General features: G+C 38.9%; 1 protein-coding gene across 3 annotated transcripts in view; it reads right to left on the bottom strand.

Annotated features, from left to right (window-relative positions):
• The window catches only part of LOC139111866 (fatty acid synthase-like), a 297,920-nt gene that overhangs the window by 114,416 nt on the left and 161,522 nt on the right, over positions 1–21,982 (bottom strand). For all 3 annotated transcript variants that reach the window (XM_070672437.1, XM_070672436.1, XM_070672435.1), the window contains 3 exons: positions 16,660–16,977; positions 16,107–16,594; positions 13,327–13,631 (listed from right to left, as the gene is read on the bottom strand). In XM_070672437.1, coding sequence (XP_070528538.1) covers positions 13,327–13,631; positions 16,107–16,594; positions 16,660–16,977 — 1,111 coding nt within the window. The remainder of the gene's footprint in view (positions 1–13,326; positions 13,632–16,106; positions 16,595–16,659; positions 16,978–21,982) is intronic.

The following is a 21,982-nucleotide window of genomic DNA, read 5'->3' as shown; positions in this document are numbered from 1 at the left end:
ACTTAACAACGGCGTAAAGACACATAGTAGGTTTCACTGCGCGTACACTTTACACGAGCCTCAACTGCTTTTTTGATATCTTCTCTACAAAAATAGTTGTAAAAAATAATTTAACAGGAACTATTTTAATAGAAAAGACATTTTTAATTGACGGTAATTTTGTACGTAAATTTAATAAACAATGTTTTTATGAGTAAAATTTACGACATTATTTCTAACATCTATTTGAAATGTTATCTTAAAAGCATGCAGTGGATGACAAACTTGCACTGCGCAAATAAGAAAAAAATTAAAATTGTGGATTTGTAAATATGCTACATATTGTATAAACACATTCTGTCTGTGTAAATTACAAGGTGACTTTTCTTGATTTAAAACATTAATCAAAAACATCGCAACTAATTTTTATACCTAAATTTTGACATCTTTACTACAAAAAATTAATGAAAGTTATTTTGGAGGTTAAGTAGAAGTCAATCACAAAGTTTATTCAAGCAATGTTCTTTTTATTGGCTATACAAATTGAAAAGTTATTTTCCACGATTAAAGTATGAAGGGCTTAACAAAGGCGGAAAACTATATCTTGTGCTCAAACTAAGTGCAAAACATTAAATAAATTATTGTCATAAAAATATAAATATTATAAATGTAAATAAAATGCTCATTTCACTTGCTTATTTCGCCTGCAGATCTTTGCTCATCTCGCCACCAAAAATTGCCCAATCCGTATGTCGTCGCACGGTGAAAAAGACAACAATTTTTCTCTCAAAATCAATAGTAAAATTCTCGATTTTTAAACGTTTATATCTCGTCTGTTATTGCAAAAAATGTAAAATATTGTGGAATTTTTTTACTTGTCTGCAAAAGCCGTTCCTACTCTTCAAATTTTTTCTATATCCCGGATCTCCTGTATATTGTTGCGCTTTCACCCAGTAAATGCGCTTGCGCCCGGTCATTCTCGTGAAAGTTTCTAAATTTGCACACTTGCCTAAACACTCGTTTGAATTACTGTATTTCCTCGTTCGCGTTAAAAAAAAAGTAACATTGGTTCTAAGACAAGAAACAAATTTGATTTTCAAACGAATGTTGAGCAAATACGGATACGTAAGTTCGTGTCAGTAACGTTGCGAGTCGGACGCGGCAGACGACGGCGGATGCATATTTTGAAGTGATAGACGAAATTATTAAGAAAGCAAAACTGAGGTATACTAAAAGATGCTAACAACAAGATTTTAGTATGCGTTGTGGCGAGAGCTTAGGCCCCACCACTAGACGGCAGACACCGTCCCTGAGGGGGACCCGGGCAGACACCGACCCGGACAATACCGAGCGCGCCAAACAAAGTTCGGCGGGCGACCACCGGCCCGACGATGGCGCACGCCGCCGAGGTAAGAGTGGGAGCTCCCCCACTCTCATCTCGGCGGCTATATAAGCCGAGCTCGCGGCAGAGCCAGTACCTTGTCCGTTCCGAATCCTAGTCACGAACGCACATCCTCCAGATCCGATAGGCTTCGGGCGCTCCCGAAGCCCTCTCTAGTACTCTCCGACTCGGGCGCTCCCGAAGCCCTCTCTAGTACTCTCCGACTCGGGCGCTCCCGAGTCGTCCCCGGGCGCTCCCGGTGAGAGTCTTCCGCTGCTTTGGGCGCTCCCAAGGCAGAGTAACTTCAGGTTCCTGGAGACTTCGGGCGCTCCCGAGGCTCCACCACCGAGGCGATCGGATACCGCCGGCGCCCTTGGCTAGTCCGGGCCACCGAGATCCCCTGGACGGGCGCTCCCGTCCAGGCCGTAGGATCTGTCGTACGGCACGCTGCCGACGACACCGCCGCGGTCGGGCGCTCCCGATTGCCGCTCTCCGGGCTATCCCGGACAATCTTCGGTTTTCTTGGACGGGCGCTCCCGTCCAAGTTTAGAGCCTGCCGCACGACTATCAGTCATCGGCATCGCCGCCGTCGGGCGCTCCCGACGGCCGCCACCTCCAGGGCACTTCGCGCCCTCACACGATCCCCCGGACGGGCGCTCCCGTCCGGCAACGGGTCCGCCGCGCGACAGCCAGTCGCCGGCACTGCCGCGGTCGGGCGCTCCCGACCACTGCCCCTCGGGCCAGCCCGAGCAACCTCGGTCTTACCGACGGGCGCTCCCGTCGGTCCAGACCACGACTAGCCGCCCAACCTATCGTCGTTCTAGCGAACTTTGGCTCCGGCGAGCCTCAATCCGGCGAACTACGCGACACGGCAAATCGCTACCGTTACAGCGTTAACATAAGGCTAAAAAAATGGAAAAAGTATATCAAGATTTTTTTTAATGACATTCCGTTTGATTAATCACTCCGAAACGACGATTACAATGAGACTAGTCCTGCTATCACGAAGAAGAAAGACGTGTCATAAAACTCCAAAAAAACGACAGAGATATAGGACCAGACAAGATATATGTAGAAACTCTGAAACTAATTGTTGACGCAGATGATAAAGGCCTAATGCTTGTAGAGAGCCTAAAGCGCGTGGCCGGCACCAAAACAATCAGGAACGACTCGCGCGTAACAAGGAGCCTCACTCGGTAAAAAATCTTTACTTTTGTGGTCACGAACGAACATTCAGACCTCGCGCCGCGACCACCACCGTTCGCCCAAGACTTCGCGCGGTCCCGTCCATACATTTAATTTACGCGGGCCGACCAACCGCCCGCAGCGCGTAGCGCAGACCACCGTAGCGGGTAACATGGGCCGCCTAACCGCCCACACCGCGCGCCGCCACAGACCGCTTGGGAGTGGGGTGTCTCCCACTCTCGGGCCCACGGGTATATAAACCGCCTCGAGCGCGAACGAGGCACCTTTTCCGCGCTGGGGAGCACCCCAGCAACCGATCCTCCAGGACTTGGGCGTTTCCAAGTTTTCCTCGACCGGGTTCACCCGGCTCTCGAAACCGACACCGCTCCGCAAGACTCGGGCGCTCCCGAGCCTTCCTTCGACCGGGCGCTCCCGGCCTTTTTGGATACCGTTGTGTCTAGGACTCGGGCGCTCCCGAGCCTTCCCTCGACCAGGCGCTCCCGGCCTTCCTCGATACCGTGGTGTCCACGACTCGGGCGCTCCCGAGCCTTCCTTCGACCGGGCTCACCCGGCTCTCGAAACCGACATCGCTCCGCAAGACTCGGGCGCTCCCGAGTCTTCCTTCGACCGGGCGCTCCCGGCCTTCCTCGATACCGTTGTGTCTAGGACTCGGGCGCTCCCGAGCCTTCCCTCGACCAGGCGCTTCCGGCCTTCCTCGATACCGTTGTGTCCACGACTCGGGCGCTCCCGAGCCTCCCTTCGACCGGGCGCTCCCGGATCCCCTTCCGACCGCTTTCTACCCCGACATCCGGCTTCGTGGGCGAATTACATACTGCGCCGAATATCCGCGACCGCGATACTCTGTCCGATCGACACGGCCTGGACGGCCGAGCTTGTACACTGCGCCGAATATCCGCGACCGCGACACTGTCCGATCAACACGGCCTGCTAATTTTGTACACTGCGTTTAGGAATACGACCCGCCGGAACGGCTTGGTCAGCCACCCGCCTGTAAATAGTTTTAGGACTTGTAGGAAGACGGGCCCTTTGCGTAATCCCGCTCTTAGCGTACTATTCTCCCTATCGTTTAGTTTTCTTTAACCATTTGTATAAATTGCCTACGTCATTTCTTTTGTTTTCAGTTATTTTGTATTAACTTGTCCCCATTATTTTGGGCTTTGCAATAAACTACTGTATTTTGTATAATTGATCACGTCTCGGTTTCTCTCACTCGTACCCCGGATCCCGGCGAGCTTTCCGCCTCCGAAATTACCGTGTTACAATTTGTTTGTGTTTTTGGTAATTCACCACTCGTGCCGTTAACAGGAGCGTATCACTCTTTTGTTAAATCCTTTTTTGTTCACGATGAGGTGTTTTAATAGTTAAATATTTTTTGTAAATAAATGACGTTTTTTTGTTACCTTGTTAATTGATTTGTAAGATTTATTTTGTGAGCTATCGATTTTCTTTACGACAAAGAGTTCTTTCAGTTTAACCCCGCCTCTCTCCGTTCGGGTTAGCTAGCCTCCGCGCGTAGCAACTACAGAATATTAATTTTTTTCGCGATTTTAAAGATTGTTTTTCGGTTCAATTGGCATGGCAAGGTCCGTGCTTGGTGTCTAAGTCAGATTTTTTCGTAAACCGTTTCTCTGCGCGTCGAGACAAGCCGGAGAACCCTTAACCCTTCTCTCCCCGCTACTCCTCTGGTATCCGACCGAGCGTGAATCACGAATCTGTGTTCGCTTTTTTTAACGCGCTTAAATTCGCGGGGAGATAAATCGTAACAATACATATATGGTCGTATTCTATGAATATCCTAGGTAAATGGAATAACAAGAAGGTGTACTAAAAAAAGACAAAGAATTTCTGACAATCGTTAAAGAACGCAAGCTGCAATACATCGGACACATTATGATAAGAAAACGCTACGAGATCCTTCGACTTGTCATCAAAAACAAGATTAAAGGCAGGAAATATGTGGAAAAACAGCAAATCTTGTGATTCAAAAATCTGCGACGGTGGCTCGGTCGAACATCTATAAAAATTTTCAGAAGTGCAGCTTTACGCACCATCATAGTCATTTGAATCGCCAACCTTCGAAAGGAAACGACGTCTTAAAAAGAGGAAGAAACTAATCCATTGAGATTGATGTGCGGAGATCTTGACGAACTTGAAGTCATTAACCCATGTGGAATCGTACAAGCGTGGACTTAGATTCATCCCGAACTTGTTGTTCTTCATCAATAACTTTCAAAAATAAAATATCACTTTCGACATTTTGCGCTTATCTGTGAACATGCATATACAACACAGTACTGCTTATAAATAAACTGCCTCGCCATGTTAAATACTGTACTGTGAGAATATATATACAAATCATGTTTTTAATACACACATTACTGTTTTCGTAAAATATCACACACATACATACACAAACACGCGCACTGACTCTATATAAATATAAAAAATAATTAAAAAAAAAGGTTAACTTTTAAGTCGTAAAAATTTACTTTAAAAATACTTCTTTTTCATCAAAATAAAACGTATTTACAAAATTTTAACAAAATCAAATATTGGCCGCTTTAGGAAGAATAGCCCTAAATCTTTAAGTAAAATTAATTTCAAAAAATTCAGAGAAATGTTAAATATAACATAAATAACGTACGAAATAAATTTATATAAAAATAACCACATAAATTTCAGATGACGTGTTAAAATATAAGAAAATGACAAGCGAATGGCTAGAAACGGCGCCGTCGCACTCACTCACGCGCAGCTTCCTTGTCGCTCTTACGTCAATACATTTTATACATTTTAATTTTTTTCTCAATAACAGTTGAGAATTTAGCAAAATGATACGGGACTTTCCTATTTGTATTTTCAAGTTCTATTTATACCTAAGAGATGCTCACTACTCAACTAGACGCCTTGTATAAAGGATAATTTAAAGCGCACTTAAGTATAAGGTAACACCATAACAATAAATTAAGACAGGAAAGTTCCGTTGTCTCCAGGTGTATGAGACCACAAAAAATATTAAGCATTACAAACTTACAAGAGAGAAACTTTCGGATGCAGACGTTTGGATTAGGTCTGCTATACGGTGTTGTAAAATCGTTTATGTCGCTAAACCGTTGCTTATGTTGTTGTTTTATTTAATTAGGCATATGATAAAATAAACAAATTTCGAATTCTGATTACACAGTTCTGCAAATTTTCAACAATTTTATGCTACTGAAATAAAACCTAGTACACTTTACGTAATTTTGGTCACTAAATCTAAATCTGGCCTTCGTTTTTTTCCATCACGTCAGAATTTGTAGATATGACCCATTTTTTATCTTAAATAATAGACGGAAAAATTAAAATTTGATTTCTAAGCATTTTGTAACAGATAGAGTAAAGGGTATCGTCATAAGTATTTTTTATTGATTTATCACTTCTCATAAAAAAAGAAAGTTATGTGAAACATTAAACAACACAGTGTTATGTCAGGGGTAGGAGTATTTTAAGAGTTTGTTAACCGCTTCTCGGATGCTTAGGAAAAGGCTCGAGAGCAGGTAGGGAGGAGGAAAAGATTTGGAGAGTGACGTAACAGCCGATCCTTGCGTGGCACGTGTTTAATGGTGCCACGCGTAAGCGCGCTAGGAATGGGTTCGAATCGGTCACGAGGTGGAGCTAGCGCGTTATCCTGGTTCTTTTTAGGGAAAGAAATTTAATTCTTTTTCCCTGGGACAGAATCGGAGGTGATTTTTCGCAACAAAGAATATTTAGGTTAAATTAAAATAACTAATTCTGGATTCTCAATAATGCAAGTCGATGAACTTAATATTAATTAAGTACAATTTTAGAATATAAAAACAAGTTAAATGAATTTAAAGAAATAATAATATAAAAAGAAAAAAGAATAGGGCTTAACAAAAGATACATTCTAAACATATTTTAAGAAAGAGAAAAAGAAAACGTGATAATTATTCTAAGCGTAAAGTAGAGAAATTAAATGTTAACAAACATGAGTATATGCGTATGTACATACATCGTGGTAGGTTGTGTATGAGCTTCATAGAGTTACTCTAGGTCAATCTCTATTATTTCCGAGATCCGGCTTGTCGACCTCGGAAATACTCCGTCGATGAGCCTGATCGGAGCTAAAAAAGGGTGTTCCACCCCGGGATAATAAATGAGGATATTTTGATCAGGAGTCGCCCTCCTGGCCTCTCTCCTGATCTCTTCGGGATCGAAGTAGTCAGGGCCTATGGTATAGGCCCTTTCCGGGACAGGATCCGTCCACGGAGTGCAGGTCCTCCGGAGGAGCTCGAGGAGAGGGTCTACGACCGCTTTCGGTTCCTCTTGCTCCTCGAGGAACTCTACACTTGGGGCGGGGAAAGGGGAATGATCCGAGCCGTCAGGCTCTTGCCAAGAGACGGTTTCGTCTTCAGCAAAGGAGCCGACCTCCTCGAGTTCCCCAGGATAAAGAATTGGTGACGGGATAGGAGAGGAGCATGCTCTAGGAGCAGCTCCAGGAGAAGATTCGGTGGAATTTAGAGATATATCGGGAGTGTAGGAAGGAGAAATAGGGCGGAACTGCTCCGACTCAGGCTCGGATGACGTCGGAGTTCTCGATTGCGGTGGTGCAGGTGTTCGAGGCGGTGAGCTTTCTTCGACTTCCGAGTGCTCGCCGTTAAACGGCGAGTTGGGAGGAGCGAAAGGAAGAGGCGACCATGGCCGCTCTGATCTTCGTTTCGGAGGTTCGAGTATGACCTCCCTTGGCGCCGCCGCGAACAGGAATTGTATGAAGAAACTCCGTACTAGTTCCCGTAACTCCCTAATCTTCCGGTTCCTCCGCGCTCGACTTTTCTTAATGGAGCGTAGGTTGCTCGATTCCACTAAAAGGTATCAATTTAAGATTAAGTTAACGAAAGAATTATAGAGGAAAAATGCTAGGGCATCACGTCGCATTCCTCCTTCCGGATCTCTCCATACATCACTTTAGAGATTCTTCCAGTTTCTCTGACCGGATGGAGCCTCACTCAAGTCAAGGTTTTGATAGTCACTATTTACTGGCGGCATATCGTAACTTCTGACAATAGGAAGCCCGTTAACCAAGTCGAGTCATCGGAGAACTCGAAGGACTTTAGAGAGATGGCGGATTTGTGGAATGCGAACGGCACCCTGACAATACCATCGTTATTTATTTCGAATATATATATATATATATATATATATATACAGGGTGTTTGAAATAAGGTTTCCTTCCCGGTAACTGTAGATAGATATCGGGAATACAAATCGAAAAGTCAGATATCATTTAGTGAAATTCGTAACCGTTACCGAGTAAGAAATTACTGAATTTTGACGAATTAGCGCGGAGCACATAATAAGTCGGGCGCGGCAGGTGAGAGCGGGTGGGCCTTAGGGAGAGAACGGGGGTGAAACGCCGCGCGACAATTGTCTATCACACCACGCGTTGACTCCTCCCACCCCCACCCCACAATTGTCGCGCGGCGTTTCACCCCGTTCTCTAAGGCCCACCCGCTCTCACCTGCCGCGCCCGACTTATTATGTGCTCCGCGCTAATTCGTCAAAATTCAGTAATTTCTTACTCGGTAACGGTTACGAATTTCACTAAATGATATCTGACTTTTCGATTTGTATTCCCGATATCTATCTACAGTTACCGGGAAGGAAACCTTATTTCAAACACCCTGTATATATATATATATATATATATATATATATATATATATATATATATAATTTTTAGAATTTTAGTGGAACCGTTTTAAAGGGGAGGAGAAAATAAGGGTTAAATAAATGTTGAGACTTACTTTTTGTTGACTTTGATTATCTCGGAGGAGTCCTTGATCCTTGGACGAGTCTCTTTATTTTCAAAGGGTACACAAAGGTGTCACAAGTCACTTTTAACACAAAGAGCAAATTTTCTTACGGAGATGATTCAGAGACTGAATGAGAGCGAGTCCCGCCAAAACACGCGGTTTTATAACTTCGGAAAAGGGGAGAACTAGCGCCGGGTTTTCATTTTTGAAAAAGTCAGTGTTCTTATTTGCCAGCCGTGTTCCTTCACTTTTCCTTTTTCTTAATTATCGGTCACTCAGTTCTCATGCCTTCTCTGATTTTCTTAAGCTCTAGTTTTTGCCCTTAGGTTTTTAATTTGTGGTGAGGAGTTCCCGATATCAATTGGCCCGAGAGAAAAGATTCGTTTGTACTAATCTCCGCCCGCATGGCTTCCCCTCCCAACCTTCCAGAATATTATCATTGACAGTTGGGAGAAAAAAAATTATTAAGGGCCCCTTTTCGTTATCACCGGGTCGCGTTTGTTTATGGAATCCGACCGCGTGTCATATTCTTACAATCGCAGGACTTTCGCGCCTTTGTTCTGCATATATCTCGGAGCCATGGTATAACTGCGATCTCAAGTGCTTCACTTATCGCCAGATATTCGATATTGATTCTAAATCGTTTTGGGACCCTATTAGTTTAATGTCCCTTGAAGAGTTTTCTGTTTAGATTTCCGTCGGCATCTATAGCGTGATTGTTTTAAGTTTAATTTAAGCATCCGGCAATAAGGGTTTCAGAGTATAAAATTATTTCTTCTGGAAGCTTGGAAGTTTTCTCTCGTCACCAAATAACCTCGGTTTACCCCGTTTATCTAATTTATTACTCGCGTGTCGGAAAAAAGGAGATGTGGAGTCCGAGGACGTAACAACCGTATTTCCAACTATACCGTTAATTGTCTTCAAAACGAAACGTGTGGACAATTTTCATGACTGTTTTTGAAATTAGTATAAAAAACTAAATAGAAAACATGTGTCGCAATACCCTTTACTCTATTTGTTACAAAATATCTAGAAGTCAAAATTGAAATTTTTTGTATTTTGCTTAAGATAAACGTTATAATATAAATAGATGTTGTTTATTTTGTGCTTTTCTTTTAGCATCACGTTTACAGGTGTTCGTCGCGATTATAATTACGGGCCGCTTAGTCGTAACTTACTGACTTGCACGAGCTCGGGTGCTCGAGCATTATATTGCCGACTGTTTGTCAACAGTCAGCGTTTCAGCGGAAGGCGGCGACCGGCCTAGTTTCTTCCGCTGATATTGCAGGTGACAAAAGTGCTGATAATAAATCAGTGTAGGCTTAGCAGATGGCATACGGTTTGGCAATCTCCTGAGCTTTAATTTTAAATTGGCGCACGTGGTCTCAGTCGCCTGTACCCGGGGCTCGAGTTACAATAGAATACATTCCGTTGTAAGAGACATCGTAAGAACTGTGTCATGCAAAATGTATTCAAACTATACGAATGGTGACTTTGTCATCAAATTGACGATGTATACTTTTTTGTATAAATTTTAACGATTTGCGGATTGTTCCGCGATTGATCCAGCAATCACCGTTCGGCTGCTAATAACCGGCTACTTGTCTGGCAGAACGACGGGGCATGCGATGTCTCTTTTTTAATCGCCGGACATATTAGGAGCCTGGCGACCAGCAAGCGAAGCCGCCGCTGCTGCGGCTAAATCGTCCAACGAAAACGGAAAGTTGTTACAAAATAAACTAATTTTTGTAACATTTACGCTTAAGAATTATTTTTCTCTCATAATTTTACTACTATGACCTATTACATTCCCATTTTAAGCAAATTTAGAAAATAAGAGAGAATATTATAAACATTTCCAAGTTGAAGTATTCGATCGTGCGATCAGTACGTTATTAATCACTCATATAACACTATGCCCGCAAAAAGAAAAAAATAAACGAGTAAATTTCTTGTTTAAATATCAAAATTGTGGCAAGACCCCGCTGCCCCGCCACTAATCGAGCGACTAGCGCTCTCAAAAACTAGAATCGCGCCGAAAGCGCACGATTGCGGCCGCTCACCACCGAAGGCCGAGGAGGTAGGGATACCTCTACCTCCGACCGACGGGTATAAAAGCCGCGGTCGCGGACGGACCGGCACCTGTCCCGATCCAGCTCCCACCGCGACCACACGGCCGCAATCGAGAGGCGATTCTTAGTCCAATACCGTCTCGGGGATTTATCCCGGACGATCCACAGTGCAGCGACTTGGGGGATTTCCCGGTCGTAATCTCGGGGTTGCCCGAAACACTGGCCATCGACTCGGGAGGGAAATTCCGGACGACTCCCGGGTGGCAATTCTATTCATGTCGGGAGTTTTCCGGACGACTCGCAGTGCAACGACTCGGGGGATTTCCTTGTCGTGATCTCAAGGGTTATCTAGAACACTGGCCGTCAACTCGGAAGGGGGGAAGGAGAAATCTCGGTCGATTCCCTAGTGGCAATCTTAATCGTCTCGGGGGGTTTCCTGGACGATCCTCGACACACCGACTCGGGGGTTACCTAGAGAACTTCTTCCAAGTCTAACATTTCCAGCGTCGACCCACCGTCCGCATTTATGCGCGAGCCCTGATAGCGTTGTATTTGCGACCGACGCGTTCTTACGCGTACAACCGACGTCCGTTTCGTTTGCGACCGACGTTGCTCCCGTTTTACTTGCGACCCCGCTTAACCTATCTGTTTGCGACCGACGCTTATTGCTGTTTCGCCTGCGATTCTGCGCTACCGATCCGCTTGTAATCGGCGCTTGCCGCCGCTCTGCATGCGACTCTTTCCTACCGACATGCTTGCCACCGATATTTGCCGCTGCTTGCTTGCGACTCCGCGCTGCGCTCGAATCTAGGGCAATTACCCCGTGTGCGACCGACGCTTATCACTGCTTGTTTGCATTAAACCCACGAGCACGTATCAACTCTCCGCGGACATATTGTCGACACTCACACTTCATAAGGGCTATCAGCCCAAGCATGTACATTTTGTAAATATCGAGAATAAAACTATAATATCTATTCAGTTCATATAAACCAGTGCACGGCTTCTTGTACTCTAATTTCCACCGAGTGATTCCAGGCCGAACAAAAGTTAAAGCGTTACAAAATTAATTAAATTTTTAACAAACTTTTTTTGCAGCGTTTCACATAAACAATGCGCAAAATATGCTTACTCAGCAGACGATACCTGTTGACAAATACAAGATACAAGTATCTTGAGATCAGCGTCAACATCGAGGCTAGCGAGTTTCGTGAAGATCGTTGTGAGCGATCATCGAGAAGAGGAGTTGTAAATATCACTCCGCAAGTAGAAGGAAATGTGTGAATATCGATGGACCATGCGGAGTATGCTTTGCAACAAATCAAGGGTTTATGCGATTTTGCAAACGTGGGTCCACTTACCATGTATTATAACTTCAAATAAAGATTTGTTACATTTATATCGGATTGTTACATTTTTAGTTCGCGATACATAAAATAAAAAGATAAATGTTACTTCTTTTATTTTGAGAAAAAGCGCTAAAGACAATAGAACAGACTTGTTGTAAGAGAAGATACAGAACACACGTACTTTTCAGAGGTATCAAATAATTAATTGATTCAGATCAATTCTTACACTTTTCTACGCCTCGACATTTACACCATAAAAGTTTGTTCCATAAACAGAATCAAACTCGTGCCGCTTGAATCTGCTGAAACGCGTATGATGATGACCGAACCAATGTTTAACCGAATGCTTAATTTTGACAAAAAAATTATTTTTTTTACATTTACAGTACAAAATCCATAAAAGTAGTCAAACAAAGTTCAAAAATAATCAATCAAATTCAAAATTTCTAAATTTGATATGTATTTTTCCAGACATTTATATAATTGCAAATTCTTATTTTTTTGCAATTACAGCACCATTTGTTACAAAAAAATTTAGACAATAGTTACGTACCTCTTTTCTTTAAATTTCGAATTTACAATTAAAAAGGGAATTATTTAAAAAATTATACCTTCCGTCCAACACTCAAAAAAAAAAGAGCCTGAATTATTTTTGGTACTATTTAAGAGATCTTGAGACAAATGTTGGACACATGTGTTTTGTTTTTTTATTTCAATGTGTATTTTTTGGGATATTTAGGTGGTCTTACTGAAATAATTTAGCCCAGGGATGCGCAACTATTTTCGGGGCGGCCAAATGTAAAATTTGAAGTTGTACTATAAGCTATAGTAACAAAATAAAATTAATATTTTTATGTCTTAATTATCTTTAATTTTTCTGTAAATTAAGTTTGGACATCGCAAACCAAATTGAAAAGCCTTGCGGGCAGGATTTAATCCGCAGGCCGCTAATTGTGCATCCCTGGTCTAGCCTATATACAAGGTAAAACACTTAATGTGACTTAACACTTAACGACTTTAAATTGCTCATAAATCATTTATTGCATAAAAAAACTTTCCAACAAAAGTTAAATAATATATAAGTGAAACATGTAATAGAGTAATTCGTTTTACGTTATCTTGTATTTTTATTGAGATATGATGGTCATCTTCAGTTTTTTAAATGATGTAACAACGTTTAACGTTTTTGTCATGTTCTACCTTACCAATCATTATAGAGGCACGAGCTTGAACCCAAAATTTTGAATATTATATACAATTTAATTTTATTACTACTCAATTATGCAAAAATTTGTTGCCATATTGTGGAATAGATAGCGTTGTCAATTATAAAAAAGAACAAATACCTTGTTAATGTCAAAGACAAAATGAGATTATAAAATGCCTTCAAACTTATACTTCTAATTTTTTTTGGCATACTAGCGTCGTGCAAATTATTTGTTCATTTTATGATTCCCTCTAATATGTCGTTTCTAAGATATAAAACTGAGGTAACAAAATTTAGATTAGTGTAACAATATTACCTTCTTGGATCGAGAGAGTTAAATTGATTATATTTTGTTTCGAAAGCACTGTAGCACGAATAAAATTAACATTCTCAAATACAATTGGTGTATTGAAATATTCTTGCTTTTTTAATGATGCAATCATTTCCCATATATAAAAAAGATATCCCATAGCGGGAAATAAATTTTTGTCATTAACAATATGATCAGTTAAATATTGAAATTCCTCATCATTTATATCAATATCTATAGCAATTTCTCTAGTAGAAATTTTTTTTTTGTCGCTATGTTGCATTACAAACATATCTTTGGAATGATCCCATCTGCAAAGTAAAATTAACAAAATCTTTGGCATCAAGTCTTTCAACAATATATAAAGTAATGTAAGGTCGTCAAAATATGTAAATACAAAAGTTTATTGAAAAAAAACCTTAAATTAACACGACTTTTACTTAAAGTTTTTCAAAGATTTGAAATTTTGCGGGTTAAACACGTTAAAACCTCTGGTTTCCATGGAAAACATCATTAAACTCTGTATTAAACAAATTTCGCAATTAAGATTAATTAGAGAAGGCTCTGATTTTTGTTGACAAAAAGATATCCGTTTTCAGCGATTTTTTTTACAATAAAAATTCAAACCAAATCTAAAAATCGCAACATACTTCTAAATTATTCTATAAAAAATTTACATTTAAATACCTACAGTAACGAGGTAGAACTGCATCAGTAACCCATTTAAAACAAAAGAAAAGTAGTGTGAAAATAAGAAAAAAAAGATTGCATTGGCCGAGTGACCGAGTTGCAGCTATATAGCCTGCTAACGCTGAACAATCAGTGTCTAACAAGGAGTGGTTTCCAAGTGCCAAAGCAGTTTTTTAATGAGCTTTGGCATGGTAGTAGAAAAGGAAAATATAAGATTACGCGTCGACGATTAGGTGTAGATACGCAATAGTTTTTAAAAAATCAAGGTTTAATATTTTCCGAGCGCGCTATGTACAGATGCTACGTCGAGTCTTTCAACAGTGTTTGGTTGGTCGTACGGTGAGTGCTTCAGACTCACAGTTCGAAGATTATGCGTTCGCGTCCCGTAATGTTAATTTTTTGAAATTTTTTTTTATTTAAATAATTGTATTTTTTTTACTTTAGTTGGATTAATTTGATATGTATTAAATATTTTAATATTTACTATGTTAATTAAAAAAAAAAAAAAAAAAAATTTAATTAATAAATATTTTCCAAATTAATTTTTGTTTCTAAAAATTAATTATTTATATATATATATAGCTATGTGAATCGTATACAGTGAGGACCGGCACAAAACATAGATATTTTTGCATACATAGATATACATCGACATGTAGATGAGTGTATCGATAAAATTTTTCATATATACTTCAATTTTTTCCAAGATATTAAACATTTTTATTATCGTATACTAATAGTACATTATGAGAACCAACATTTTGTTTTTTAATAACAGAATTGTATGCTTTAAATTAAAGTGTTTATACAGGGTGTCTTGTCTTAAGTGTACATCACTGTGGATTTAGAAAGTTATTGGAAATATAAGTTAAAAAATCCTATACTATTTTGGAAAATTCTCAACCATTATTGAGAAAAAAATTAAAATGTTTGAAATGTTTAAGCGTAAGAGCGACAAGGAAGCTGCGCGTGAGTGAACGCGACAGGCGAATGGTTAGGAATGGCGCCGTCGCCTGTCGCGCTCTCTCACGCGCAGCTTCCTTGTCGCTCTTACGCCTAATCATTTTATACATTTTAATTTTTTTCTCAATAACGGTTGAAAATTTTCCAAAATAGTATAGGACTTTTTTATTTATATTTCCAATATCTTTCTAAATCCGCGGTGGTGTACACTTAAAGCGGGACACCCTGTATATTCAGGGTAGTCCATTTAAATTGAGACATTAAAATATCTCACGAACACTCCGCTAAATCGAAAAATATTTCATACAAAAGTTGTATGTTTTTGAGGGGGACATCCGGTGGTGAATTTGAGTTTGACCTTGATGTCGAATTTGTAGGTCATTTAAAGGTCAATTTTAAAATCTTAAATAGAAACCCCAACTTTTTATTGCAGATTCTTATTCTCCATCAAAAAGTAAATAACTTTTGTCTGAAACATTTTTTCGAAAAATGTCAACTTATGTCCTTATAATGTCCTTAAACTGTTCTCAAAAATTATCTTCAAGATTATTTTAAAATAATAAGATAATATATTTTGGAAGAATATTTCATACAAAAGTTGTGTGGTATAGAGTGAGACATATTGTGATATTATTGGTTTGACCTTCAGGTGGAAAAATTATGGTCTTATTAAAAAATATGAAGTTGACCTTTACTTCACTTTAACATTCCATTAAAAATCTCTAGCAAAAGAACGACAAAAAATCTGCGGATAAATGATCGCGACAGGCGACGGCGTTATTTAGAGCCATTCATCTGTCGCAGTCAGTCACCAGCAGACATTTAAATTTTTTTCTCAATAACGGTTGAGAATTGTACCAAATGATATAAGACTTTCCTATTTGTCTCAACAAGTCCTACCTGTCTCCAAAATTATTTCTATTGTGTCGCAGACACACTGTTTAAATAACAAATGGAACGAACAAATGACAAAATCAATTGTTGCAAAAAACAAGATAAAAATGTGCATTTAGTATCACATTAAAGATATCTTTTTTTTATATAATTTTTCTAAATGTTTCAAAATTTATAAATAAATTATATTTTTTTTCGGTTACGTTTATTTATTTCTACTTTAAAAAAGAATATTTTACCTGATAAGGTGAGAAATCATTGGAGTACCGCGACTTACAGGAAATTGTATTTTTGGATAAAGGTTCGCAATTTGTGGTTGTAATCCTATATTATAAAGTTTCCCAATTGATTCTAAAAATTTCTCAACACTATTATTCTCATTACATATTGTTACATTTGTTATCGTAGAATGTAAAGAATCTTTCATGTGTTTTAAAATATTGTGGGACGATATCTCAATCGCTACTACGTCTTTTGGAATTGAGTATATTTTGTTCGTAAATATTACAGATGATGATAAGTAACTAGAATAATGTTTTGAATATAAAGGTAAAAGATCATTAGTACATTTATAAGCCGATGTAGTCAACCATTTTGAACTACAAAAAGTTCTTTGTGGTAATATTTGATTAATATATTCTTCACATTTACTTGCTGCGGGTATCATGTAACGACTATGAAAAGGTATATTGCCACAAGAAATTTCTTTTATAGTTTTATTATTGCCCTAAAAAAATATAAAAATTGTAAAAAATGTTTAAAAAAATATTTTTACTTAAATTAATAACATACCTGTAGTTTGAAAAGAAATGCTTTTACAGAATCTGTTGGTCCACTCACGATAAAATTTGACTTACTGTTATAACAAGCTATATCAATATCTGGAGGGCATACAGTTTTCATGGTTTCAAAATCAAGATTAACTTCAGCCATTGTACCGTTAATTATTTTTGACTCATAAAGTGCTAAGCCAATAAAATACGTTAATTGAATCGTTTCTTCTGCTGTTAAACATCCATCGGCATATGCACAGATCAGTTCTCCAATAGAATGACCGATTATAAAGTCGGGAAAAATACCAATGGATGTTAAAAGATCGATTATTCCTATCTGTAAAATGTATAATATATCTCTATGAAAATAACAAGATCAAATAATTACACCATAAATTTGCCGAAACTAGAAAATATATTGAACATTACAAACCCATGTAAAAATCAACAAACATGAACCTAAGTTCGCTTCGAAGCAGTGGGGGGGGGGGGTAGAACGTTCTTACGCTTAAAACAGTAAAAAGTTTATGTGAAACTGTATATGTGTGGACATAAGTTCGCTCCAATATGATGATATAATATGGTATGATATAATATGGTAATATTATACATAAAACTATTATCCAATCTCTGGGCCAAATAAACGGCGTTTATACTTCTAGCGTCGGACTGATTCTATCCGTGCGCTTGCATTTGCTCTGTGGCCCAATATTTAAAAAACTCATATTTAGATAACTTATACAAATTAACTAAAATGGTATGGGACTTTGTTATTTGTGTACCCGAGTTCTATTTATTCCTAACGGATCTGACACATAAAACAAAACACCTTGTATATACGCGCATTTTAAAGATTGATAAATTTTTTTAATTGTTTTATTACGATAATTTTTGCTACATGGAGTTTCAATTACTCCTAAAAACTTTGCGTATATCTATTTTCTTAATAAATTTAATCAATTAACGTCACTATTAATGACTTAAGTCGCGATACGGGCTCACCTGTCAAATCACATGGGTGGCGCCATATTGGATTTTTGTTAAACGTATCGCAAAATGTGTTACAGGCTACATTTAGCGGCTCATTTGATGAAAGCTTATAAATGTGCTATAAAAGTGGGTTCAGAATAGTTTTTTCGAGATAAAAACGCACATTAATGCTAAAAGTGACTGTTGCCTTTAAAAGTGCCTCTAAATGTGAGTTAAGAATTCGACCACATTTATAAAACTACATTTAAAAACGCCTTTAACTAAAAGCGCCTCTAAAAATGAGCTCAGATTGTGGGCCTTAGTCACTGATAATTTTCAATTTTTCCTGGGTTAATTATTTCAAAAATTTATAAAGACAGCAGGTATCAGATAGCACTACGCTACCACATTATTCGGCAACTAATGGAGCGGAAAAAATATGGTAGATACCTTTAAACGTAAAATAAAATGTATGATGATAAGTGAATTAAGTTTAACAGAATCAATAAATCAATTTTTATTCGATTATCGTTCTACTCCACACAGCACGATAAAACGAACGTCAGCAATATTATTTTTAAAAAGAAATTTCCGAACAAGATTTTCATAATTACGTTTACGTTTAATTAATGATAATGTTTATCAGACACAAAATTAGCAAATAGTAAATCATAAGAGAATAAAAATTGTAAATGTTAAAATTATTGAATTATTTTCTCAAGCGTCTAAAGAAATTTTATATGCTTAAATCTTTTATCATGGTAAATGTTATCAAGTACTTCTTTATAGAAGTGTTTACTACCTTGTTTTTTGCGAATTATAACGGGAGAATCCCTATGACGAAATATTTGATAAAAGACATCAGATACCTGAGAGATCTTTTATTAGCAAGTTAGTTACTCTCACCTAAGACACTGTTAAGAAACATTCTTTTATTAATTGTAATTTATATCTTTTGTTGTTTCTATTTTGTTTCTTTTATTAAACAATCAATTTTAAATTTATGTAGTGTGTGCATCTCTTTATTTTCTTCAAATTAGAACCTTTATAAACAACAATAAATTTCAATATAGATTAAGTAGTAATGATTACTGACTACAGAGGAACAAAAAATTGTTGGACTAAAAAGCAAATTGTTAAAGAAATAGTTCCAGAAATAACATATTTAGTAGAAATAACTTCAAACATAATTTGGAAAAGATATAACAATCAGAGAAGAGAATGTATTGAAGATACAAAAAAATTAAATAATAACACAAATAATAATTATAATTAAATGGACAATGTCATAACTAAAGTTAACACACCTCGTAGATCAGAGCGATTATTGCAAAAACAATTAAACCAAAATAATAAATAACTTAAATTGTTTCTAATTTCGTAGGAGAGAGTGCAGTAATTAAAAAATAGTAATAAATATAGCGTGATCATCTCATTGTCTCATTTTCACACCGAGATTCACCAGTAAAAAATAATGAGACAATAAAATGATATGGGACGAGTCATTTCGTTTCCGGCATCCGACTCGAGAACACCTTTCATTGTCCATACAGTATAATGAATAAAATATCATTAATTTAAACCTAGATTGTTAAAATTTTCTATCCATAATATTTCAATTTGATCTCTGTTTCGTAAATGTTGAAGTTTGTCGGTCAGGAATGACCGTTCTCGTCTCCGAGATGTTGGTGGAGAAAAGTTTTAAATAAGATTTGTGACCGTTTATTTCGCAGAATATATTCTGCAGAATGCAGAACTATAGTACGAATCAGCGATGTACAGAAGAATTTAAGTGCGCGCGTACGTAAACCGGTACTTTAAACTGAATGCTTTGACTTTTTTATCGAGACTCATCGCCTTTGTTTTCTATCGCGGTACTTATAGGTCTCCTAGCTTCTAGAAAATTCGCCATATTTCTGAAAACTTCTAAGTTCGTTGATCCGGTGTTATTGTTTTTGTCCCTACGTGTCACGCCGCTGTCTATATTTATTTTACATATTAATTCGAATTTCTTCGTTTTGTCCAAATTCTTTGTTTTATCGTCTTTTCTCGAACAATCTCATTATTTTTATAGAGAGTATTTTTAATTTAAACTATACAAGTAATACTTTTCGAGAAAATTATTGACGAAGTTGATGGTATAACAAGTTCAGAATGAATCTAGGTCCACGCTTGTACGGTTTTACATGTGTTTGTAATCTTTAATTTTTGTAAAAAAGTACTAAATTTGTTGATTTTGTTTAAAAATTAAGTTTTGAATACACTTTTCGCGCTTCTATACTTAGTGCTTTTTTATACCTATTACTTTAAACAAAAGTAATTTTGTGTAGATTTTATTTATTGTGTAGCAACAAATAAACATATAATTTTGTTTCATTATATTTTTTTTCTTAAATTTACTTTAAACCATTTTCGTTGTTTTAAATTAAATTTATATTCAGAATGTCCCGTCTCAAATGTACATCACCGCGGATTTAGAAAGATATTGGAAATACAAGTAAAAAAGTCCTATATTATTTTGGAAAATTTTTAATCGTTATTAAGAAAAAAATTTTAATGTATAAAATGTACAGACGTAAGAGCGACGAGGAAGCTGCGCGTGAGTAAGCACGACAGGCGACGGCGTCGTTTCTAACCATTCGCCTGTCGCGCTCACTCACGCGTAGCTTCCTTGTCGCTTTTACGCTTACACATTTTAATTTTTTTCTCAATAACGGTTGAGAATTTTCTAAAATGGTATAGGACTTTTTTACTTATATTTTCGATATCTTTCTAAATTCGCGGTAGTGTACACTTATGGTGAGACACCTTGTATATTATAATTTAAGCATTGTTACATTTTTATACAAATTTCCTCATTAATATTTTACAAGTCAAGAATCAGAAACATCCGCATCAAGTTAATTAGAAAGTTTGACAAGGTTATTGACACAATCTGACTCTGTTTCATTTTTGTTGTTATTTCTCATTATTTGCCAGTTATCACGCAAAAGTTCACATTTATTTCAATTTCATAATCAGTCACTCAAATTAAAGCACAAACCAAAAAGTTTTACATTAAAGGTGAATTATTGCACAAATAGTTTCACAATGCTGAATATTTAAAGATTCTCTAACTTCTTTTGGTAAAAACCCTATCATCATTAATAAGCGTAGTAACCTGATTAAATCGTTTTGATAATGAGAAACTTTACGTATGTACTGTGACGTGGCGGCTTTTGCTGCTTCGTCGCAGCTCTCTGCGGCCGTCACAAAGCGCAGCGGCGCCGGACGAATTGCGGTAGCGAGGAGAGCAGAAAGGGGTCGCGGAAATCTCCGGAGGGTATATTTTTAATTGTTCGAGGCGGTAATTAATGGTCGGGCTTTGGTTGATTCTGTCGTTACCGTATGTCATTGAGACTACGGGCGGTCCTTACCGGGGGAGGAGCGAGAGCGGCGGATCATACGCAGAGGCGCTAACGTCAAGATTAGAAGATGACCGGATACGGGCCCTTGATGGGAGGCTACCCATCCCGAGAACCTTGGAAGAGGCCAGCCGCCTACGCATCTCGGCGCCGAGAGTGACCTGCGGAGAAATTGACGCGACCGCGGACTATCCGAAGCTCGCGCCAACCTGTTAGTACCGATAGGGCTCTAGGAGGGCAGTTGCTCCCGCGGGAAATCGGCAGTATGGCGCGCTGAAAAATCCGCGAGACACGAGAGTGGGGATGTGCTGGGCCTCGTGCCGAAAATTTGCGCAGTCCTCGCTCTCTTCCGTGTAAACACGCGAGCCAAGCGGACGGCGAGATTTTGAGCGAGAGCGAGCAATTGAGTGACAGAGAGAGAGAGAGAGAGAGAGAGAGAGAGAGAGAGAGAGAGAGAGAGAGAGAGAGAAAGAGCCTACGGAAGCGAGCGAGAACGACAGAGCGAGGACCGTGCGAGGCCCAGTAGGCATTTGATCGGTGAGATCTTCCACCCGCATTGCGGAAATATTATTTTGTAAAACCCTCCGCTTCCCGGGAAGACCGTCGTAGGTTCAGACGATACTCGGTCACGTAGAATGGGCACGCGAGCCCGATAAATTGATTGCGGATCCTTGTCACGAGGCAAGGCTTTACATTAGAGAGTGGTTACTGATGGGCGTCTGACTGGCGGTGGCAGAACCTCGCGGAAAACACCGGGGTGGTTTGCTTGCGTTGACTAATTTTATTGTTTGCAAGGTTTTCGTACGTCGCATCCGCACGGACAGCCCTTGGCAGCGGCCGAGGTCGGAAAAGAAATCACGCGATCTCGTTTGCGACAGGCGATCTTTCGCGTATATTCTTTTGTGTCGCGGTGTCCCGCAAAAACACGCCGCGTGCACGGGAGGCGCGTGGCCGGCACCACAACAATCA

Source organism: Cardiocondyla obscurior, linkage group LG25 (genome assembly GCF_019399895.1).
Source record: "Cardiocondyla obscurior isolate alpha-2009 linkage group LG25, Cobs3.1, whole genome shotgun sequence".
NCBI lineage: Eukaryota > Metazoa > Arthropoda > Insecta > Hymenoptera > Formicidae > Cardiocondyla > Cardiocondyla obscurior.
Note: the sequence above shows the minus strand (reverse complement) of the source record. Positions and strands in the feature narration are given on the sequence as shown.